The sequence below is a fragment of the Capra hircus genome, chromosome 26 (genome assembly GCF_001704415.2).
Source record: "Capra hircus breed San Clemente chromosome 26, ASM170441v1, whole genome shotgun sequence".
NCBI lineage: Eukaryota > Metazoa > Chordata > Mammalia > Artiodactyla > Bovidae > Capra > Capra hircus.
This window is the reverse complement of record NC_030833.1, coordinates 27344910-27369898: the sequence shown is the minus strand read 5'-3', so window position 1 is coordinate 27369898 and position 24989 is coordinate 27344910. Positions and strand designations below refer to the sequence as shown.

Sequence of the window (24989 nt, the reverse complement as noted above, 5' to 3'; positions counted from 1 at the left end):
TTACTTTAGCCTGATGCTCGGCCATAAATTGTGGACAGAGATGTAAGATAATACCATGTTCCTGAACTGATTCCACAAACATCAGGGACCCACAAGGGTCTTCACTGGAAATGTCAGTTCTCATTGTATGAAATTAGATACCGAAGGAATAGAAAAATGGATTAAATGTGGGCTGACCTACCTGTCCTAAATCCCAGACAGTGTTTCCTATCAATGTTGCTTTGACAATGTATCCTACAAAAATAGTAGCCTAAGTTCCCAAATACACACACACACACACACACACACACACACACACGGATGTTTAGGGCACTACTATCTAAAATGGCAAAAATAAAAAAGTTGAAAATGACCTAAATGTTTATTAATCCTATAGTTTTTTAAATTATAATTTTTTGCTATCTACTTCAGAACTGCCTTAAGAGTAAGATGATAAACTTCTATATAGCTGAAGATAGTTTTAGATGGGATTTAGTTACTTGCAGCCAAATGCCTCCTAACGGATTTCCAGTTTTGCACTGGACCAGCTCTAGCTAGAGGACAAACAAATGCTGTCTTTGAGTCCACACGCAGAGGACTCCAAAATGCTTGGCGACTTCCCTGTCAGCTGCCCCCAGGAGATAAGTCCCATGACCCTGTGTCTCAAGGGAGGAGAGCCTGACCAGGAACCCAGGGACTTTCACCAGAATGTGGTAAGGGGGCTGGGAAGTTAATCAACATTAAAAACAAATAAAGATGCTGCGTTGTCTCTCTCCCCATCCCCTCCCGGAAAGAGAGTCCCCCGGGACAGATAAGCAAAGACTTTGCACAGTTTCCACCCTGCCCCCAAGCTGCTGACCAGGCCAGAGGAAGTAATGGAAATAAACTCTAGGCACGTTCAACATTTTCCTACAAGATCCAGCCTCCACCAGCTTCAAAATAGGAGAGCAGCAGAGAAGGGCCAGATGCTCCAAACGGTAGGGAGAGGAGACGCTCCAGGATAACCTGCACTTGGGGCCACAAGCCACCCGCCAAGGCCGTGGTGAGGCTCTGTGCCCTGGGCTCCTGGGCCAGCGCTAAAAAAGAATCAAGGTTCTCCCATAAGCCATCAAAAGGGCTGATGGTGGATGAACTTGGAAAACCTTATATCAGTGAAAGAAAGTTAATCACAAAAGTCCACACAGTTATTGACTCTATTTATATAAAATGTCCAGAATAGGCAAATCCGTAAGGACAGAAGGGAAATTAATTTCCAAGGACTGGGGACCAGTGCAAGAGAGGAGGTTAGAAGTGCTTCTTGGGGTAATAAAAGTGTTCCAAAATTGACTGTGCCACAATTCTATCAATATAAACATACCCCAAACCACTGACCTGTATACTTTAAATGGGTTGACTGTATGGTATGAGAATTATATCTCAAAAAGCTGTGCCCCAAAAAGGGGGGGAGGGGCTAAGAGCATCAGTGTGGACTACCTGCAGCTGTAACACGAGGATGCCCTGCTCCCACCATTCCTGTGTTTTTATCATTAATAATGCTTTGATGCCAGTCACCAGCTCTGAGTCTGTGCTAAAGCTCAAGGAGATTAAAATAATTTGCCTAATCATGTGGATTGTGGGGGACTCCGCCTCGCCTGTAACTGCTGCACGCTGCCCGTCCAGCCTAATTCACATCAGCAATTGTTGTTGTTGTTCAGGCACTAAGTCATGTCCAACTCTGCAAGCCCATGGACTATAGCATGCCAGGCTTCCCTGTCCTTCACTATCTCCCAGAGTTTGCTCAGACATGTATGCTGAGTCAGTGATGCCATATCAGCAGAGAGTCAAACAAGTCCACAGGGTTAACACCGTAAAAGTTTAACACCTAATATTAATAGCATTGGTGCTGGGAATTTATTAAAGGATGGCTTTTGAAAATTGGGGCAGCTGAGGCTGCCTTGCCTGAATCCACCTACTTCCTAGGGTATATCCTGGCTGATATTCGAGGCACGTGGGTGAGGCAGAAGTGGCTCTTTACGGTTCTCAGGAACGCTGGCAGGAACTGTCTGCTCCTGAGGAGTTGTTTGGAGTTGCTGAGCTGGCTGGGTACCAGGGAGTCCTCTCCCAGCAGCTCGGGAAACCCAAGGGTATCTGAGCCCCATGAATGAGTCCCAAGACACATATCTGGGACCTCAGCTTCTGTGGGATTTCCCACTGGTCTGACGTGAGCTCTTATGGGTGGGAGCAGCCAGGCAAGCCCAGGGGCCCCCAATGATTCTGTCTGTCAAGAGTGCACACTGACGAAATGGGCACCCTCTCTTCCTTCCAGGAATCCAGGCTGGGGAGGCCTGTTTCTCTGCATATCACCTTACTAGAGGTTAGATCACATAACAGATAACACAGACATTTCCACACTGCCCCAGCCGCACACACCTGGACACATGACTGGCTCACCGTAAAACAGGAGATGGACATTTGCTCTTGAAGGGTAAAGCCAAGTATAAGGTTCCTTACTCAGCAAAAATGTGTACCTACCCTCTCCTTGAGGCCCGGGGATGAACCCAAGGACTCTTGCATCTTTCTCCCCACCCCTTCTCAATGCCTCCCTCGCTTCCTCAGTCTCTCCTCCATCTCCACCCCACTCAGGGTCACAACAAGTCCTTCCTGGGATCAGGCTCTCTGGGATCAGGCCCTCTGGGGTCTACACCAGTCTAGTTCAAGCGGCCCTGCCTCACAGCCTTCCTCCAAAGCTTCCTCTGAAGCCAGAAGTTATGTTCCTGAAGCAAGCGCCCCAGATGGAGAGGAGGGCCCTTTCTGTATGTGCAAAGTATGGCAGAATTCCACCCACCCGCTCACCCCATGTGGGTGGAGGGGGAAGGGGAGGGTAGAAGTTAAGAGGTTGGTCAGATCCCACTTATTAGCGCTGTCACCTTGAGTCAGTGACTTAACCGTCCCCATTCCTAGCTTCCCTACCTGTAAGATGGGAGTAATTCTATCTTTCTTTTGTGAGAGTGAAAAGAGGTCTGCCAAACTCAGAAGAGGCACAGGAGAAAAGATAGTTGTGGTAAATACACGTGAGAATCTATGAAACCATTTTATACTAAAATCTAAGTATTTCTGGACTCTTTAGCCTGATCATAAGGAACTTTCAAGGGTACAAGATGGCCCCAGGAATATGCCTGATGAACAATGACCCAACAGCTTGTATTCCACATATACACACACACATAAACATACCACATCCAAAACACACACACACACACACATAAACATACCACATCCAAAACACACACACACACGCATAAACACACACGCCCAAACGCAGAGATATAAATACACCACCCAGACATATCCCCAAACACCCGTAACATACACACACACAAGATAGCCCCAAATACACCCCCCCAACACACCAACGCAAACACACATGCACCTAACACATCCCCACATATACATGCATTCCACACTCACCTTTTTTTCTATCTTCTTAAAGACGCTTTCACCAACTCTAAGGACACCAAGTCTCACCACAATTTCCAACACTATTACAAGAAGCTAGATTATAGCAATAAAAACAACAGAGTGTCTGGCTCCCATATGTCACCTTGTACCTGAGCACAGAGGCCAGAAACTCTCGTCCTTACTTCCCCAGACACACACTGCTGACCTATGCTCCCGGCCTGACCTATGATGGATAAAGTCACTAGATTTCTGTTTATCCATAAGTCCCTTGTTTGTTTACTTCTATTCTGAGACAAGTTTATATAAGGTCATATTCCCACATTTCTAAGGCCCTGCTTCTCTCGGTCAAGTTTGCATTGACTGGGCTCCTTCTCTGATGAGGTCCGCAGAAGCTGCTGTATTGATCAAGAACTCTTCAGCCCTGCCCATGATGACTCACTGCCTCTTATTAGCTTAAAAAAAAAAAACCCTGAATCGCACAAGGATCTTATCCAACTCTTCTATAACAAGAACCCCAGGAACCTCCAGAAAGTCAGCACGGCCTGGGGAACTGAGTTTCAGAGGTCCTCACTCCAGCTCCACCACTTGCCAGCAGGAGGAAGCTGGCTATCACAGTTTGGGTTCATCCCAAAGCAGACTCTGAGACAGGCCTTGGGTGCAGGCTGTTTACCAGGGAGATGATTCCTGGAACCCCCAAGTGAAGAAGCAGGAAAAGTGAGACCAGAAAAGGAGAGAGGCTGATTGTTGTGGTTGTGTAGTCACTGAGTTGTGTCCAACTCTTTGCAACCCCATGGACTGCAGATGCCAGGCCTCCCTGTTCCTTACCAGCTCCCAGAGTTGGCCCAAGTTCATGTCCATTAAATTGGTGATGCCATCCAACCATCTCATCCCGCCACCCTCTTTTCCTTCTGCCTTCAATCTTTTCCAGCATCAGGGTCTTTTCCAATGAGTTGGCTATTTGCATCTGGTGGCCAGAGTCCTGGAGCTTCAGCATCAGTCCTTCCAATGAGTATTCAGGGTTGATTTCCTTTAGGATTGCCTAGTTTGATCTCCCCGCAGTCCAAGCGAGTCTCAAGAGTCTTCTCCAGCACCATAATTGGAAAGCATCAATTCTTTGGCACTCTGCCATCTTTATGGTCCAACTCACATCAGTACATGACTACTGGAAAGACCATAGCCTTGATTATACAGACCTTTGTCAGCAAAGTGATATCTTTGCTTTTTAACACACTGTCTAGGTTTGTCATAGCTTTCTTGCCAAGAAGCAATCGTCTTCTAGAAAGGGTATTTAATGGGCATGTCACTGCTGTGGGCATCTGGGGCTCAGTTTTGCTGGGGATCCTCTGGGCCTCTGGCTAGAAATCACCTCCAAATTGTCCCAGTGGAGAGCAAGCAGCCGAGGTATCAACTCCCAGGGATGATGGAATGATGGGATGACAACTTGCCTCCACTCTCTCCCCTGGCCTCCCACAGCTGCACCTGCTTGGGTGGAGCAAGCTCCCGTGGTGCCCTGGCTGGAGGAAGCCCTCCCCCAGAGAGGTGAGGTGGGGAGAGGGAATAGGGGGAAGCTGGAGCGGGGAGTTGCCAGCATGCTGGAAACCACTGCAGGGGAACTCAGGTGAGCTCAGGGTGTGGGGGACGGGTCACTGACGGTGTCCTCCACACTTACAGCGCCTCTCTGAGCCTCTCCTACCTGTGAAACAGGCAGAAGACCTGCAGCCCTTCCTTGCAGGCCCCTCAGAGCCAGCGAGACTGTTTGTGGGGAGCCGGACAACCTGGGACACCGCTGGTACCAGCAGGAGGCACCGCGACCCTCTGTGGGGGCCACTCTGCTGCAATAACCCCCTCCTCCCAGGAGCTGCTCATGAGAGAGGGGTGTGGGAAGAGTGTGATGCAAGGTTCCTGGTCAGCAAGGTCAGGCTGGAGTCCACTGACCCCCCCAACCCTGGTCCCCACACCAAACCCCGAGGCTGTTTAAATGGCCACCAGGAAGGAGAGTGGCCCCGAGATGCTTTCCCCGGTCTTGGGTTCTCAGAGTGACCCTATGAGGAAGGCCTGGGCACAGTCAGCTGAGGAAACTGAGCTGGAGAGGTGAGCAGCTCGCTGGTCGCTGGACTAGGAAATGATGGAGTCAGCACTAGATAACCCCCTCCTCTAGAACATGCCACGACCCCCAACCCAGATGCCTCTATCACACACACCAGGCGGCTTCTCTCTATATATCTGTCAGGCCTGGATTGATGGGGAGCTGCCTACACCTGCCCTGCTGGCTCAGCTGACAACAGGGACCCTCAGGCAGCACTAAATCTGCCCCAAGCACTGTTCTAAGTGCCTTTATCATCATTATCTCATTTAATCTTCCCAACAATCCTATGAGGATGGCTCTGTTATTATCCCATTTTATGGAAGAGGAGACTGAAGAACAGACAAGTTAAGTGACTTGTCTAAGGGGGAAGAGGGGAAGCTTGGATTTAGGCAATCTGGTTCCAGGGTCCTGCTCTAAACTACCTTGCTACATTCCTTTCAAAAGTGCAGCCTCATTCTCATCACAGTGTACCAGAAAGTGTTACCCCAAATGTTGGGAATGAAACTGCCACTGACCTCTCTCCTGGGACAAGAACAGCACGGAGGAGACAAGACAGTACACTCAGCCTCCTTTTTAAAGATCAGGCTTCCAAGAAGACGGGGCAAATGCTACGTGCTGAGTGAGGGTCTCTTTTCTGGGGGCTTCATGTGCCCACAGTGCCATGTAGCACTGAAGTCAAACACAATTGAGGTCAAGTGCGTTTTTTTTTTTCCTTTTTGAGAACGATAACTCTAGATGCTTTAATTGGGGCTCCCAATACAATCTTTCCACAAGGGAGGATAGATTGCAAGGAAAAGTCAAAAACACAAGAGTTTCCCAGAGTATGGAGCCAAGGCGAGCTGGCCCACAGGGAGGTTGTAGAGATCACATGAAAGAACATCTTGGGGCGCACACATCAGCAGAGATAACTTGTCAACCCCAGGGGGATCTGCCCCACCAGTTGAAGGCAGGTCATGGCCTCAGACTTGGTCTTTCCGTTTCTTATATTACATCAGCAGAACCACTGCCAAGTAGAACAGAAATCCCAGCTTTCCTTGCTTATGCCTGCATCCTGCTTTATAACCAGTTCTGCCATCACCCCCGCTCCCCACTCTCAGCCTTTCAAGTGGAAGTTCCGAACACAGGCTAGAAACAAAGCCAAGTGAATGGCACAGCTGCGCGGATCCAACCCTCAGGAGAGGAGCCATTCTGTCCGTTCTCGAATGCGTGCCTGCACATGACTCTCTTAGGGGTGTTCTGTCTTATCTGTCAAAGGGAGCACACATTATTCCATTCATCAAGCTCTTATTCTGTGCTTGGCACTGCTCTCTTACTCCTCACCACCAGCCTGGGAGACGCGTTTATTACCCATGTTGTCCAGATGAGAAACTTCGGTGGGGAGGGCTCCAGTACCTCCTTTGAAGGCACAAATTTCCTTTGTGCTAAAGAGAGGACTCAGCCAGTCTGGCTTCAACGGCAGAAGCCAGACAGCACTGTACCGTCTTAATCTTCACAGGATGCCAGGATATAGAACCCATGCCCAGATTTTTGTCGTTGTTGTTTAGTCACTAAGCCACATCTAACTCTCTTGTGACACTATGGACTGTAGCCCGCCGGGCTCCTCTGTCCACGGGATTTCCCCGGCAAGAATACTGGAGTGGGTTGCCATTTCCTTCTCCAGGGGATCTTTCCAACCCATGGATTGCACCCACATCATCTGCATTTCAAGTGGATTCTTTACCACTGAGCCACTGGGGCAGCCCAGATTTTCACAGAGAAGGAAACTGAGGTTCAGAGTTAGGCTACCTGCCCGAAGTCAGCAGCTAAGCAGGAGAGCCAGGAGCAGAACTGATGTCAGAGTCTGGAGCCTGAGTTCCGTGATCACCATGAGCACCTGAAGGGCAAGAGGGGACAGTGCCAGCATGTGGCCAACAGGTCAGCACTGCCTGGGAGAGGGCAGGCCAGGGCACACCAGCCGGCCGCTAAGGCAGGCTCTGCGAAGTCCTCAATGCCCCACGTCATTAAGCCCAAAAGAGGCAGGGCCAAACGAAAGCCAGTGGCTGCTGACAGGCGGGCAGCGACAGAGACGATGCAGCCAACAGCTGCTGTTTATTCTGGGGCCTGGGAGGAGAGGAAGGACTAGTTAGGGTCCAGCTCATTCTAACAATAAACTGGGCAGGGCAGATGGGGAGGTGCCCCCTCCCAGCTAAAGCAACAGCCCTGGCCACCTGCTGGGCTTTGCTGAGAGCTGAACAGCCTAGGTGTCAGAAACATCTTGCCAGACGCTCTAATCTGGCCTCCACCAACCGACACAGTGCTCCCCACACCACCCCGCCCCCCTCCCCAGCCCCAAGTGCTGGACTTGTAAATGGCCCAGGAAGACAATGGCACACAGCAAACCCACTCCCTGAAGTGTCAGGTTCCAGGAACAAATGGCTTTTCCTGTTTCAGGGACAAAGGGGGCCACTCCTGCCTGCCACCACTGGTCTCAGTTCCCTGACTCCTATACTTGGTATCTAAGGTCTATGGACAACCTAGGCAGTGGCAAGTCTGGCTGGCAGGATTCCCTGGAAGGCCAGGACATAAGATACAAGAGGCTTGTATCCCCTTTGCCTGGCTCAGAACCCCAGGCCTGCCTTCTCCTAGCTTATGACCATTGGTAAATTAACCTCTCTCTGTGTCTCTGTTTTCTCATCAATAAAGTAAGGACCATAAGAGTGCTTTTCTCATCAAGTTGTTGTAAGGATTCAATGAGTCAAGTGCTTAGCAGAATGACGGGCACATAATTCATGCTCCAAACAATATTAGTAGTATGATTATTATTATCAGCATCATCACCATCATCAATTAGCCTGAAGTTTCCTTCTCACTGAACAGTGGAGGACAGCTTCCCTGGATATTATACATGGACTAAGCTAGCCCGTGATACAGGTGAACTACAGACATCTGGTTCTTGGTGCTATAATTCCACCTGTTCCATGGATGAGAAAGGTTTTGGGGACTGGCCTGAGGATCTGACCACACTTAGAATATTATAAGGATGCATGCTTAGTCACGAAGTTGTGTCCGACTTTTTGCAACCCCATGGACTATAGACTGCCAGGCTCCTTTGTCCATGGGATTTCCCAGGCAAGAACAGGAATATATACTTGATATTTCAAATAACCAATTGCTACAATTGTAAGTTAAAAGCTGTGGTTCTTTAAAAAAAAAAAAAAAAAAAAAAAGGAGTGGGGTAGGAGGAAGGGGGTTTAATAGAATAAAGCCTTCATCTACAGATTTATCTCATTGTTGGAGGACCTACTGTGATCCAGACCTGCTAGCATTAGGGACAGGGTATTAAAGACGGGAGGATGTGGGGGCTGCTGCCTTTGTAAGAGCTTGCCACCCTTGGGCTCCCAGTCGGAGAAACTGCTTTCAGCATGGTGGTGCCTTGCACACAGTAGGTGTTTTTGGCCAGTTTCTATCTTCAGCAAGTCAAGAAGCCTTGCTGCTGGGCAGAGCACCCTGCTCGGTCTGGACCCAAACTGGATCCTTTGCCTGTCTGACCTCGCTGCCCACCGCTCTCCCTGTCGCTCACACCCCTGGGCCATACCAGCCCCCTGCTCCTCCCTGAAAGGCCAGGCGGGTCTTACCTCAGGGTCTTAGCACTTGCTGTTCCCTCTCCATCAACCACTTCCCCTCCAAACACCTGTGGGCCTCACTTGTCCTCCTCCTTCAGATCTCATTCAAAAGTCACTATACACGGGGGCTGTCCCTTGCCAAGCTCTAACAGCTAACACGGCAACTCACACCACGGCCGCCATTCCCTGTCTCCCTCCCCTCGCTCAGTTTTCTCTACAACGTTTATCCCCCATCTACCTACCACACTCCAGATTTCCCCAACTTTTCGTTTGTTTGTTGTTTCCCTTCCCCTAGCAGAATGTGAATCCCAGGGACGGAAGAGCCTGGTAGGCTGCCATCGCTGGGGTCGCACAGAGTCGGACACGACTGAAGCCACTTAGCAGCAGCAGCAGCAGAATGTGAGCTCCAAAAGGGCAGGGATTTTTAGCAGTCCTGCTATGTTCCCAGTGCCTGGCACACACTTAACATTCAAATGTTGATTGAGTAACTGAATGAATTAATTAATATTCAAATGAATGAATAAATGAAGATAAATAAGCATCAGATCAGAGTCCATCCCTCAACAAGCTTTTTAACCAGTCAAGACATAGGCTCGCCCCAAACTGAGCAACCCAAGGTCATTCTTGGTAAGAGCTACTGGAGAGGTAAAAACAATAAACATTACAAAAATTCACAGACAGGAGACACTGTAAGATGAGAAGTCAAAGAAGCTTCTGAGAGGTGACAGAAACTAAGCAAAGCCATGAAGCGTGAGGACTTTCCTGGAGGTACACTGGTTAGGAAGCCACCTGCCAGTGCAGGGGACATGGGTTCGATCCCTGGTCTGGGAAGACTCGACACGCCTTGGAGCAACTAAGCACCATAAGTATGGAGCCTGTACTCTAGAGCCTGAAAACTGCAACTACTTGCAACTAGCTTGCATGCCACAACTACAGAAGCCCGAGCACCTAGAACCTGAGCTTCATAGCAAAGAGAAGCCCCTGCTCACCGCAACAAGAGAAATCCCACACACAGGAATGAAGACCCAGTACAACAGAAAAAAGAAAGGAAAAAAACTAGAAAACAAAACAAAACAAACCCAACCAACCAACCAACAAAAAACCATGAAGGATGACCAAGATAATAATAACAACAGCTGCCATTTATTGAAAGCCTATCATGCACCCAACATTACGTAGAGTGACAGCCTGGCGTGCTGCAGTCCATGGGGTCACAAAGAGTCAGACACGACTGAGCGACTGAACCGAACTGATGCACATTTTACCGATGAGAAAGCTGAGGCCCCTGGCAGAGAAGAAACGTGAACAAGTGTAACTAGGCAGTAAGAGTTTCAGAGCTGCGCCCATGGTGCAGACGCGTTGGTGCTCTGCTCCCATCCTCATGTCCTCAGCTTCCAAATGCTGACACCTGAGGCCCTCTCCAGAGCTGTCCAGTTGCCAGAGCCTAGTTTAGCCAGAAAAAGCAGCAGGCTGAAAGTGCCGGGGAAGTAAACCACTCCCTGCTGCCAGCCACAGTGCCATGCTAGCCCCCATCCTCCAGGAGACGATGGAGAGCCTCCCCCACAGCTGGAGCTTCTGAAGGAGCAGGCTTTCAAAAGTGCTCTGCACAAGAGTCCAGGGGGAATAAAACTTTGAATCCCAAAATAGTGGCCAGACCTTGCTAGGGGTCCTCTGGGTAGCAAGAGGCTTGTTATCTTATCCCAAATGCCAGCTCCAACCACATCATATGTCAATGGAGGGGCTTGGGGGGAAGGTCAGGGTGGGCAGATAACCAGGGTTTAGTCCAGACCCTTGAAGTTTTATCAGGGACCCACATGATGTGTTCACTAGGCCCCCAGCCTCTCAGGAAGCTCTTAAGAGACAAAACCACTATAAAGCTTCAGGGCCCCAGCCTTCCAAGAGAAAGCCTGCTGTACATAACCCTTTGGGTTCACTTCCCTTCTTAAGCTCAGGGCAGTGCTCTCAGCTGTCTGTACCCCAACAGAACCACAGATCACAGCTGGGATTCCCAAGGGTGTGTGCAGCAGAGGGAGAAATACAGCCACGGAGACCAAAGTCTGATGAAGACGAGAGTGGGCAGAGAAAGACCCAGTGCAGCTAGTTTTTGATATGTGTGGATGTCTCCAGCTGGGGGCAAGGACAAAAGACAAATACTGCCAACTAGCTACCTAACCTTTGTGTGGCGGGGATGGGTGAGCCATCAAACCTGCACGGCGCCCAGTGGGACCCAAACCTGCACGGGCTTTGTCGCTACAGACATCTGGTTTCAAACCCTGGCTCTTACTGTTCAGGGCCACGTGATGCGAGGCGAGAGGCTGCCCCTCTCTGAGCCCCTGCTTCCTCGTCCGCAGGGGTGATGCTCAGGGTGGCGATGGGGATTAAAGAAGACAGCAGATAAGAAGCCTCAGCCCCATGCTTGCACCTAGAAGGGCTCTACTCACACATCCTCTGACTCAACTTCCCCACTTCCCCTACCTGGGAGCCACCACGTCCAGTGATCATGGGAAAAATGAGGCTGCTTCTCTCCAACTGCCAGTGAGTGATGACTAAAGTCAATAATTAACCCCCGCTTGAGACCCAGACATTGCCTATTACAGGCCTTAGCTCTGCAAGAAAAGGATCAGTTTGCCAAGCTGCCTAGGCTTAGGCAAGCAGAAATCCCTGGGAAGCCACCTTTGGAAGCCCTGCCCTCACGGACAAGTGACTGGGTCCCTCCTGGGTGCCAGGGCCCTGTGCTAAGAGCCCACTGAGCCCTGCCCACGAGGCAGAATTCAGGAAAGAACTGCCTTCTCTCGGAGCCCCACTGCCAGCACCATGCCAGGCCTCCCTCCCTCTTGTTACAAAGAGAAATTCTCCCACACAGGCAAGGCCCTTAAAATAGCCCTTTGGGTCTGGGCCATCAGGAAACGGAATAAAGCTGGGTCAGAATGGGGCCTACAATGAAAGAGTTCACAGAGCAGCCGCTTCAAACGCCAGAGACAATCCCTCAGTGCTCAGAACCCTCAGGTGGGCAAAGCCGCAAGGCGAGCCCTCCCCACAAGGAATACTACTCCCCAGGAGGACCCTGTGCTGAGGCGGGAGAAGCCCCTGCTACCCTGGGGCAGCACCCGGGTCCCTCTGGGAGAGGGGCCCACACGTAAGTCACAGTGACAGTGTGACCTAGGCATCGCCTAGGGCGAGGGGCCCACACACCGGGCCCTGTGCTTGACTAACAGTGCGACCTCAACTTTCCGAGTCAGCCTCTTTATGAATACAACAGGGCTTAAAATGCACACCCGCTCCACCCCTTACCCCACCTGCTCCGCCCTGAGGTTCACTATCAGCATTGGGCAGCACCCCACCCGCCACCCCCTGGAGTGATCAATTTCCGCCAGGCCTGAAGTTCACACTCCAGGGATCCCAGAAACAGACAGGAGGGCCCCCACAGGCCCCCACTGCATAATTTATGCGGCACTGATACACAGAGAGGAAGGGATCCGGCCCCCACCCCACCCACGCACTTCCACCCAGGCTCAGGGAGGGCGGCTTCCTCACCAAGCAAAGGAAATGACAGCAAAGGCTGGAGAGGGCCGCTGAGTGGAGGGCAGAAAGCACAGCTGCTTCCACATCACTAGCTCAGTTCAGTTCAGTTCAGTCGCTCAGTCATGTCTGACTCTTTGCAACCCCATGAATCGCAGCACGCCAGGCCTCCCTGTCCATCACCATCTCCCGGAATTCACTCAAACTCACATCCATCAAGTCGGTGATGCCATCCAGCCATCTCATCCTGGGTCGTCCCCTTCTCCTCCTGCCCCCAATCCCTCCCAGCATCAGAGTCTTTTCCAATGAGTCAACTCTTCACATGAGGTGTCCAAAATACTGGAGCTTCAGCTTTAGCATCATTCCTTCCAAAGAAATCCCAGGGTTGATCTTCAGAATGGACTGGTTGGATCTCCTTGCAGTCCAAGGGACTCTGAAGAGTCTTCTCCAACACCACAGTTTAAACGCGTCAATTCTTCGGCGCTCAGCCTTCTTCACAGTCCAACTCTCACATCCATACATGACTACTGGAAAAACCATAGCCTTGACTAGACGGACCTTAGTCGGCAAAGTAACGTCTCTGCTTTTCAATATACTATCTAGGTTGGTCATAACTTTTCTTCCAAGGAGTAAGCGTCTTTTAATTTCATGGCTGCAGTCACCATCTGCAGTGATTTTGGAGCCCCAAAAAATAAAGTCTGACACTGTTTCCCCATCTATTTCCCATGAAGTGATGGGACCAGATGCCATGATCTTCGCTTTCTGAATGTTGAGCTTTAAGCCAACTTTTTCACTCTCCTCTTTCACTTTCATCAAGAGGCTTTTTAGCTCTTCACTTTCTGCCATAAGGGTGGTGTCATCTGCATATCTGAGGTTATTGATATTTCTCCCGGCAATCTTGATTCCAGCTTGTGTTTCTTCCAGTCCAGCGTTTCTCATGATGTACTCTGCATACAAGTTAAATAAGCAGGGTGACAACATACAGCCTTGATGTACTCCTTTTCCTATTTGGAACCAGTCTGTTGTTCCATGTCCAGTTCTAACTGTTGCTTCCTGACCTGCATACAGATTTCTCAACAGGCAGGTCAGGTGGTCTGGTATTCCCATCTCTTTCAGAATTTTCCACAGTTTATTGTGATCCACACAGTCAAAGGCTTTGGCATAGTCAATAAAGCAGAAACAGATGTTTTTCTGACACTCTCTTGCTTTTTCCATGATCCAGCGGATGTTGGCAATTTGATCTCTGGTTCCTCTGCCTTTTCTAAAACCAGCTTGAACATCAGGGAGTTCACGGTTCACATATTGCTGAAGTCTGGCTTGAAGAATTTTGAGCATTACTTTACTAGCATGTGAGATGAGTGCAATTGTGCCGTAGTTTGAGCATTCTTTGGCATTGCCTTTCTTTGGAATTGGAATGAAAACTGACCTTTTCCAGTCCTGTGGCCACTGCTGAGTTTTCCAAACTTGCTGGCATATTGAGTGCAGCACTTTCACAGCATCATCTTTCAGGATTTGAAATAGCTCAGCTGGAATTCCATCACCTCCACTAGCTTTGTTCGTAGTGATGCTTTCTAAGGCCCACTTGACTTCACATTCCAAGATATCTCGCTCTAGATGACTGATCACATCATCATGATTATCTGGGTCTAGCTCAGCCCCCTGTATTTCACCTCCTCCCCTCAGGTGACAGCAGGCAGAGATGGCACTGGAAATAGCTCTGTATTTCCCATTCATAGAAATTACCGACTCGGAGAGAAGCAAAGTTCCCAGAGGTGGCTTTCTAGAAAACATCTTCACTAAGGGCCTAGAGTGATCCTGAATTGACCCTGGCCACAACTGTGTGGATCACAATAAACTGTGGAAAATTCTGAAAGAGATGGGAATACCAGACCACCTCACCTGCCTCTTGAGAAACCTATATGCAGGTCAGGAAGCAACAGTTAGAACTGGACATGGAACAACAGACTGGTTCCAAATAGGAACCATATAGGTTCCAAACAGGCTGTATATTGTCACCCTGCTTATTTAACTTGTATGCAGAGTACATCATGAGAAATGCTGGGCTGGAAGAAGCACAAGCTGGAATCAAGATTGCCGTGAGAAATATCAAAAACCTCAGATATGCAGACGACACCATCCTTATGGCAGAAAGTGAAGAGGAACTAAAGAGCCTCTTGATGAAAGTGAAAGAGGAGAGTGAAAAAGTTGGCTTAAAGCTCAACATTCAGAAAACTAAGATCGTGGCATCTGGTCCCATCACTTCATGGCAAACAGATGGGGAAACAGTAGAAACAGTGTCAGACTTATTTTTGGGGGCTCCAAAATCACTGCAGATGTGACTGCAGCCATGAAATTAAAAGACGCTTACTCCTTGGAAGAAAAGTTATAACCAACCTAGACAGCATATTAAAAAGCAGAGACATTACTTTGCCAACAAAGGTCCATCTAGTCAAGGTTATGGTTTTTCCAGTAGTCATGTATGGATGTGAGAGTTGGACTGTGAAGAAAGCTGAGTGCCGAAAAATTGATGCTTTTGAACTGTGGTGTTGGAGAAGATTCTTGAGAGTTCCTTGGACTGCAAGGAGATCCAGCCAGTCCATTCTGAAGGAGATCAGTCCTGGGTGTTCTTTGGAAGGAATGATGCTAAAGCTGAAACTCCAGTACTTCGGCTATCTCATGCGAAGAGTTGACTCATTGGAAAAGACTCTGATGCTGGGAGGGATTGGGGGCAGGAAGAGAACAGGATGACAGAGGATGAGATGGCTGGATGGCATCATTGACTCGACGGATGTGAGTCTGAGTGAACTCCAGGAGTTGGTGATGGACAAGGAGGCCTGGCGTGCTGCGATTCATGGGGTCTCAAAGAGCCGGACATGACTGAGCGACTGAACTGAACTGGACAGGCTTCTTGGGCCGGAAGTATGGCAGAGGGACCTTGCCTAGAAATTCGCTTGAATCAGGAAGAGCTCCTTTTGGTAAAACATCACCTTCCCAAATGATGAAGAAGCCAGACAGAGGGTTCTAGGACCCCTCCACACAGCTATTTTCGCTAGGCTCAGCATTTTCCAAAGCAGCTTTCATATCTACCCTCCTCTCTGCAAGGCAGCAGGCCAGAAAGGAAGCAATGAACCCATTTTCTAGATGGGCAAATGGAGATTGAGTGGGGAAGGTGACATGTGGAAGGTCTCCCATCTTAAGGAGTCAACGAGCCAGGCCTCAGGTGGAATCTCCTTGGGGCCTGGTCTTCCCAGATGCAACGAGAGATCGAGGGCTGTGAGGCTCCTGTGGGGACAAGGTCAATTTTGGAGCCAGCAGGCCTGGGTCAGCTTCTTAGCTGCATGGTGTTTGGCAATTCATTTTAAGCTCTCTGGACCTCGGCATCCTGGCCTGCATGAAGCAGATGTCAGTAGTAACTACACGTTTCAGCACGCTGTTTTGAGTTTCCATGTAAAACTCAATATGTAGAAAACATTTAGAAATGTTAGCTCTTATTATTACATTTTCCCTAAAGAATCAGGCTTATTGGAACATCTGACAATGGGGTGAGGGTTAAATAAACCAAGAGGTAGTTTGAAGCACTGTCTTTCTAACTAAAACCGGTTGAGAGAGATGCTGAGATAGAAGACAACGCTGGCCTGAAAGTTTCAGGTGACGCTGAGACTTTGGAGACATCCTGGGCTCCCAGCAAGCTGTTCAGTGTTAGCCCCCAGACCCCCCGAGAACAAGGGTCTCCTCTCTTGCCACTGGGGTGCTTAAGCGGCAGCGCTGGGGACTGGAGATGGAAATGACCTCGCCGTGACACAAGGCCCTGGCGGCAGGGCCCTCCACGGATGAGGCCCAAAGCAGTCAATACCTCACTTCTTGCTGCCCCTCCACCACCCTCATTCCCCAAGACCTCTGGGGTGCAATCAATTTTTATGAGGCAGCCTGACCTTTCCGAGTAAGAGCTATAAACAGAGAAGGGCCAGGCTGTGGCCTGCCAACTGTAGAGTCCCCAACACACAGAAGTGGTTCCCATCCCTACACAGGTAGCTCTGTTCCCGCCATGGCTGCGACAACAACCCTAGAGCCAGTTCTGGGGCTCACCAGAAGGACCCCACAGTGACAAGCAGGTCCTGTCCCCTGCAATCCTTGGGAGGAATGGAAGTTGCGGAGGTGAAGCCTCTAGACGGGTATGTGAGGCTCTCAAGAGCTGGCTGCCCTTCCTCCCTATCCTTCCTGGCTTGGGTTTTGCCCGTGTTTTCCTTGCACATTCCACCTCTAGCACCTTTGCTTTTCCCTTTCTTGGCATGCCTTCCCCTCTTTTTCCCACCTAAATCCTATTCTTTCCCACCCAATCCCCAGTTACTCCTTGAGGCCCATCACGAAGCTGGCCTTCACCAGTCAGTCTTCCCTGAAAAACTCCAGTTCACAGAGAACTCCTTCTGAAGCTTTGAAAGTCAAACTGTTGGTTGCTCAGTCGTGTCCAACTCTTTGCAACCCCATAGACTGTAGCCCACCAGGCTCCTCTGTCCATGGAATTCTCCAGGCAAGAATACTGGACAAGGCTGCCATTTCCTTCTCTAGGGGATATTCCCAACCCAGGGATTGAACCCAGGTCTCCCACATTGCCGGCAGATTCTTTACCATCTGAGCCACCAGGGAAGGGGGTCTTAATATTAGTACAAATGCCGATGCAGCGCTGAACGTGTGCCAGCTACTGTTCTAAGCTCTTTACATTTATCGACTCATTTACTCTTCACCACAGCCCTTCGAGCTAGGTCCTATTTCCCCCTCATTTTTGTTTGTTTGGTTGGTTTTGTTTGGTTTTAACAGGTGAGGAAACTGAGGCACAGAGAAAGAAGGAACTTGCACCGAATCCCAGGGCAGTAAGTGGTAGAGACAGGATTCTGGCCTGGGGACAGCAGAGCCCAGGGACTCTCCAACAATACAGCCTTCCAGACACACATCTTACTCTCTCTCAGGAGGTGTGGCCCAGACTCCTGGGTTCCTTTCATACCCCTCACATTTGACCTGGCTCTAATGGGGAAGAAAGTGACAAGCTCATAGACTCCGGTGTCAGATGCCAGAGTAAGGATTCCAGCCCTGACACTGAATTGCTCTGAGTGAGAGCTGCATAAACTCTCTGGGCCTCAGTGTCTACTCCTATAAAGTGGGGATAAAAACACTGACCTACTTCATGGGGAGGTTATGATGTTAAAATGAAATCCCCTCTGAAAGGTCTCTTCTTCTCTGCCTGGCACATAGCAGGCACTCATATACTGGTTCTCCCCCTTCTCACTGCATCTCGACGTCCTCACTGGATTCTGCTCAGCACCTGCTGCTAATGTGAGCCGCCTGGAGGCTCCTGGGGGCCTCCTTGTGGCCCAGTGTGCCACCCTCCCTCCCTCCTGTCCTAACTCCACTACACAGAGCATCAGCCGAAGCAACCTGGCCCAGGAGAGAAGTCACACACAGCCCTGGGAATCGCCTCCTGAAATGCTGATCACCCTCCTGGACTCTTCCGTTATTGTTGGCAATAGCCACGGCAGAGAACACCTCTGGCCCTGACTCAGAAACCGTTTCCAGAGCCAGAGTCTCCACCTCATTTCCCACACACACCCCTTGTCCTTCCTGTTCCCGGGATCCCTGTCCTAACCCATGAGCCTGTTCCTGGACTCTCAGAACTCAAGAGGAGTAAGTGTGACTACCGTATGTATAACTCTATTACTTGTTTTATTTCATTTAATAAAGAGGCAAAAGAGAACAGAGTTGCCTGTTAGGCTTTTTCTGGCCAATAAATAGTCTGGTCAGTGACTCAGGCTGAGGAAATTAGAAGGCAATTTCCAGGGACCGCGGTGCAAACCCCAAAGTCAGAAGTCCTAACAACACTTCTCTAATTCACTGCCTCCACCAACGATTAACTCATGCTGGCCTCGGAATATCTCTCTGGAAAATGCAGCAGCTGGCGCTTATATTTCTGGAGCTGGAACCGGTCTCCAATGACATCAAATAGGTTTATTTTTCCCTTCCCTTTGCCTCCCCTCTGCCTGCCACCACACATGGTGATTCCAATCCTGATTTGTCCCTCCAAGCCCTCGCTCGGCTGGCTCTAAAGAGAACCATGATAAATGACTGACTGTGTTCCTTCTTCCATCAGCCTTGAAGGATGTGGTCGGTTGTTCCATGAGCAGGAATCCTTGTCAGACCTGTGAATCACCCCTAGATCACTTCCCTCCTTGGAGCAAGAGAAAAAACTGTTCTTATGTGTGTGTGCGTGTGTGAGAGAGAGAGAGAGAGAGACAGACAGACAGTAAGAAAACATGTGCTCTGTCGCTTCAGTGGTGTCCAACTCTGCACGTCTATCAGCTATAGCCTACCAGGCTCCTCTGTCCATAGGATTTCCCAGGCAAGAATACTGGAGTGGGTTGCCATGCCCTCCTCTAGGGGATCTTCCTGACCCAGGGATAGAACCCATGTCTCCTGCATTGCAGGCAGATTCTTTACCCTCTGAGCCATCTGGGGAGCACAAAAGAAAGCAGGGAAGAGTGCTAACTCATGTGTGGCACTGACTGTGGGGCTGAGATCCTATATGACCTTGCCCTCACCTGCAGCACCTCTCTACTCCGCTCCCCCAACACATGTTCCTTCCCAACACACCAGGAAGCCAACACTTGGACAGCTCCAGGAAGCCCTCCAGGTCTGAACAGCTGCTCCTTGTTTATCTGTTTCTCTTGTATGTTGGGTGTTTTCCATGGGGCATGTAGCCCACTTTCCCATCAGATTGTGAACAGCTGGCCTTTCTTTTTTGCCTCAGTCTTCCCTTCTCTCACAGCTTCGACTATCAGATTCTAAATGGACTTAAGGGTTTCAGTGATAAGGAGCACCAGACAGGAGCTAGTATGTTGAGTACCCATGATGGGCGCCAGGAGCTTGCTTCAGTCGTGTCCAACTCTTTGTGACCCCATGGACTGGAGCTTGCTAGGCTCCTCTGTCCATGGGATTCCCCAGGCAAGAACACTGGAGTGAATTGCCACGTCCTCCTCCGGGGGATCTTCCCGACCCAGAGAGTGAACCCACGTCTCTTCCGTCTCCTGCATTGGCAGGCGGGTTCTTCACCACTAGCGCCACTAGGTAAGGCACTAAGAGTAGAAGCTTTGCCCCCAAATTATCTCAGATCAATTTTCCAAAATCCTTGTAAGGTTACCGGCGAAGAAACTGAGACTCAAGAGTGGCTGGCTCCAGGCTGCTCACCCAGGAAGAGTCAGAGCCAAGACTCAAACCCTGATCTGCCCAACACCAGTAATTCTACAGTGGGACTGGCCTGAGAAGACCCTGTCCATACTGCAGCTGCACATCCTTCTTCCTGTGGGGCTGGGTCCACAGTCTAAGGGCTTAAGGAAAAAAAATGAAAGGCAGGGAAATGAATGGGTCTATGCCCAATTCCTAAAAATGTAGCTCCCAGGACCAAGCCCCAGATCTGCGATGCTCTAAACACACAGGAGAATGTATTATTTCTTCAGGGTGGATCCTTCGTTTATCAGCTCAGGCATCATTGGAGAGCAGACATCATCTTGGGTTTACTCTAATCCCCTGCCTCACAGTGACCTCCCCCCATTGCCTGTCACATGCCCTCCTCTGGGGCATCAGGTGAACGTCCTAGTTAGTCAGTCCTCAAACGCCACCTGGCATTGCTCTCTCGTTGTTCTGTAAACCTGAGCCTGGTCTCCACAACCAACTCCAGTGGAGGAGAAGGGCCTCATTGTAGGTTCGTATCTTCCTCTGGAGGTGAAGTGACCTGAGTTGACCCATATCTCTAACTGGGAGACCCTGAGCAACTTCTCACCTCTCCATGTCTCAACTCACCCAACTGTATAAAGAATCAAAGACTTTGCATGGACTGTAGGAATCACATGAAATCCTGCACATTGAGCATCTGGCATCGACGACAGTAACTGCTCACACTGGCTATCATTTGCATTCCCTGAAGAGTCCTGTAGAGGATCAGAACATTCACGACTGGTATTTGTCTGAAATAAACAATCAGGAGAGGAAATGACTGCGAAAGCACAACGCCTCTCAAATCCAAACAAATAATTTCTTGTTTGCTTTAGATGCACTAGCTCCTCTCCAACACCATATGACTTGCCTTACACCTACCTACACATGCGTGTGGGTGCAAAGAATGTGAACCGGAGCTCACATCCTTATGGAAAGTTGTCAAAGGTAACTGCAGTTTGCATCCAGCGTCATTAGGACCATTTGAAAGACAAGTGGTCTGAGGCCAAAGCCAGTTTACCTAAGGTCTCTCCAGGGACAGCTCATAACAGCTGAGGGAGGAGCTCAACTCTAGGCAAGGAGCCTGGTCTAAGCAGCAGCTGCCTATCTCCCCCAAACACTCCCCCCTCCCAGCATCCCAAGCAAGGCCCTGGCAGAGAGGAAGGAAGCCAAGGGCTGACAGTGCCACCCAAATGATGCAGGTCACCTGCCTGCCCTTTCATAAACAGGCCAAAACACAAGACCCTTGGTATCTAGGCGGCTCCACATCCATCCCAGAGACAAGCCTGTCCTGAGAAGACCTCTGCAGTGTGTTCCCAGCATTCTGGAGCCAGCAGAGCCCCTCCTGCTTGGGCCCCAGGCCTCTCATCAGCTAGCTCCGGCTAACGTGCATATCCCATAAAGCCACTTGGCTCTGCAATTTGCCAAACCACAGACTCAGAATTCACCATCACCTCACCAGGAGAGGCGGGAAGAGGGCAAGCTTCTACAGTACAGAAGGGCTTGCAGGACATACATGACATGGGCGCAGTGTGTCCTGCCAGCTACCCACACCAAAGTGCCTTGGCCGGAACACTTGACCTTCTGGTGTGTGGTGTTGGCCTTGCAGAGGCCAAGGGAGGAGGCGACCCTAGGCTTCAGAGGCGCTGCCTCCCCGCCTGGCTCCTCCTGCCCTGTTGGCCCCGTCGACACATCCTACTATCAGCCCCCTCTGCTGATGCATTAATGCCCCACACGTGCAGGAACCTCTTGCTATGACCAGATATTTGCTTTCCTCATCAACCCCAACCAGCCTTCCAGGGCACTTAGATGAACCCAAGCCACGTGATGGGCAGAAGGCCAGTTAGACCCAGGTGCTGTGACTCGCTGTGTCACAAGCAACTCTACCCCAACCGGTTCTCAGTTTCCTCATCTGTAAAATGAGGGGTGGAGTCTCATGAGTCCTCAGGTCCCTGCCAGCTCCACAGTTCCGTAACACACAACAGTGTCTCCTTTAGCTGTTTTCCACAACCTGCGTTCAGGGCTCTGCATGCCCCGTCTGCTCAGTGACATCACTCCCGGCCCACACATAGCATCATCGATTCTTAACACGGGAAGCGGACACATCCCAGAAAACACTGTCCGTGAAAAGGGAGGAAATGATCATGTCAATGGAATTGGACAGGACTTTTTTTTTTTGTATTTTTCACAGAGAACAAGTTATTAGCAATCTTAAAACCCCAAATCTTTCTTCCTTCTTGCCAGACCATTAATAGCTGCTTTTCAAAAGTGCTTTCTTAGTCAGAATCATGCCAATCATAAGCTACCATCTAATGAGTGCCTTATGTGCCAGGACCGCACTAAGTGCTTTGCATGGATGATCTCATTTAATTCTCCAGACAATCCTATGAAGTAGATACTACTATTATCCTCATTTGAAAAATGAGGAAACAGGTACATGGAGGTTCAGTAAGTTGCCCAAAGTTGCATAGCTACTCAGTGTCTGAGCCTAGCTTTGAACGAGAGCCTCTCACTCAAAGCCTCAGCACTAACCACCTCTCAACACTGTTCGCAGGGGGCCCCTCGTCCCTTTAGCAATGCTCCTGGCTGGTGTGTTCTACATCTGTAACCTTGGACATCACTGGTCAAAGCTAAGCTTTGATGTTTCACCTAAGATCCACAGAGAGTGCCATCTGTTGAAAGCAGTGCCTACCTTATCTGAGGACTAGAAAAGAAGCCCTAAAACTGCAACGTTCAAGAAAAGAAGTTAGGAAGGCTGACTTCATAATAAGGGCTGGGATATGCCGATGGACATCTGCCTCAGAGGAGGGCGACCACACGGGAACCCAACTCCTCCAAAGACAGCTTTCTCAAAAGGGCAGGGGGAGATGCCTGCTGGGCCAGTGACACAAAAGGACGAACCCTCCCACCAGCATCCACCTTTCCGTCCCCTCAGGAACCAGACTCCTTGGTTTACCTCCTCCCCAACCTGAGCCCAAGCTAATTTATTCCACTAAAAAGAAACCCGAAGATCAGAGCTATTGGGGATAAAGACAGAAAGAGTAGCCTGAGGCTGACATTAGCACAAATCCAGTCCCCTTCCAACAAGGAAATAAAAGGCAGAGATCAATGTGCTGTCTAGGGCAGCAACCCACAGCCTGTTTTAATTGTGAAAATTAATGCTTTGAGCATTCTAAATGCTCCTTTAAATGCCTAATTTGCAAATAAGATGCAGTCCTTGCTGTCTGTCTCTTCCGTCTCAAGAACAGGAGCAAAGCGGCTAGGACTGGCAGCCTCGGGAGCCAGGGACACCATTTACTGCCTAAGGTGGGAAAGATGGGAAGACGGGATGGGCTGAGATGAAAGGGCGTCGCGTCCTACTGGCCCCCAGCTCGGCTCGGTCAACCTTAGCCCCTTCTCATTAAGTCTGGGAAGGCAGGGGGAGGGGCAGCCGGCTCCTCCTCGGAGACCACAGCAAACATTTCCCTCCTCGTGTCGGAGACCGAGCATCACTTAAGAGGAAATGAACCCCGGTTAAGGGTCACGTCCAGAGGAGGGATAAAAGGAAAAGCCACAATTTTCCTCACACCGACCGACAGGAGGGCTTTAAGAAGGAAATCAAAGCTCAGGGCTGAGGGTGGAGGTAGGGCAGGGGCGCGGCGGCTTCTCTCGGCCCCCCAGACCCAAGCCTGGGGAGACAGAGACCAGGGCACAAGTAGGAGGCTCGTGCGAGGCGTCCGTCCCCAGGGTAAACCTCTGAAAGCATCTCGGTCTGCGTGCGCCTGAGCGACCCGAGCCCCCAGGGAGGGCCGGGAAGATGCTCTTTCCCAACGGAGCTTCCCAGCAAGGGTTTGAAGAACGTTCCCCCCACCATCCATCAAAGCTCAGGCGGACAGATGACTTCACCGTTGTAACAGACAAGGGCAGCCACTTGCCAATTCCAATGCCAAAAAAAGAAAACGGGCGTGGGGCGGGGGAGTGGAGGGGAGAAGTGGAGGAAGGTCAGAAAAGGCTTCCCTGGAGATCACAGCCCGGCGAAGAGACTCCACCGCCAAAGGCTGCCCTGTAGGCGCTCAGCTCCGGGACTTAACAAGGAGAGGGCTGAGGGGCCACCCAGGGGCCCTCAGGGGGTTCCTGGCCAGCCTCCCGCAGGGGTCGTGGGGGCGTACTCACATAGTGCTTGGAGGGGTTCCTCCGTTTCTCCACGTCCACCACGGTGGCATCTTGCACGCAGTAGGCGAGCATCTTCCCCCCACAAAGCGAGTGGCGCCCCCCGGCGGCGTCACCTTCTCATCCCGGTCCGGCCCCGGCTCCTTGTCCCGCTTCCCGGGTCCCCGGGTCTCCCCAGCTACCTCGGGCCGGCGCGCCGCTGCCCGGGCTCCCCAAGCCCACAGGTACAGCCGCTGGGCGGGGGCTGTTCAGAGGGCACGCGGGCTCCGTGCGCCCGGGCGGCTCCCCGTGGGCCTGCCGCGCTCCCCTTCCCTCCCGCGCCGCCGCAGCTCTCCGGCTCGCCCGCCCGCTCTCTCCGCCGCCCGGTGGGTCCGGCGGGAACTGGCGGAGCAGAGGAGGGGCGGGGGTGTGTCCCGCCGGCGAGGGGACGGGGCGGGGGCCCCGGAGCCCGCTGTCAGCGCGCTGGGGAGGGGCCGGCAGCGCCCCTTCTCTGCGCTCCGGCTCCGGGGGGCTCGGCGCTGACGGAGGCTGCGGGCGCAGGAGGCGGAGGCAGGGCCGGGCAGGCAGAGAAGGGAAGGGAGGGGAGAGAGGGGAAGCGCGCGGGGAGGGGCTCCGGGCCCGGGGGAGGGGCTCGGGGCGACGGGGAGGGGGGCTGCAGCCCGGCCGGAGAGGCCGGAGCGGGCCCGCGCGCCCCCACCGCGCAGAGAGCGCGGCCAGCGGCCTGGCGCGGCGCTGGGCGACTTCGCCAGGCACAGAAACTCGGGGTGGCTTCGGAGGGAGGAGGGGCGAGGGGGAATGAACCGAGCGCGCCCCCGCCCTGGCTTTCGGTCTGGGAGCGGATTTGTGCCTTTGGGCCCCCAGCTTTACGGCCCCCTCCCACCCCTATCCCCTAGAGCTCTTTCATGAAAAGCAGTTTATTACCCCACTGTTTTCGCTCAGGCCCTCCGAGCTGGAGTCAG

At 51.1% G+C, this 24989-nt stretch overlaps 1 protein-coding gene across 3 annotated transcripts in view; it reads right to left on the bottom strand.

Moving 5' to 3' along the window:
- SH3PXD2A (SH3 and PX domains 2A) overlaps positions 1-24578 on the bottom strand; it is a 255942-nt gene extending 231364 nt beyond the window's left edge. For 2 of the 3 annotated variants that reach the window (XM_018041252.1, XM_018041253.1), the window contains exon 1: positions 24034-24577. In XM_018041252.1, coding sequence (XP_017896741.1) covers positions 24034-24105 — 72 coding nt within the window. In that variant the 5' untranslated portion in view covers positions 24106-24577. Of the gene's footprint in view, positions 1-24033 lie in introns of all 3 variants that reach the window. The other variant, XM_018041254.1, reaches the window with a different exon arrangement.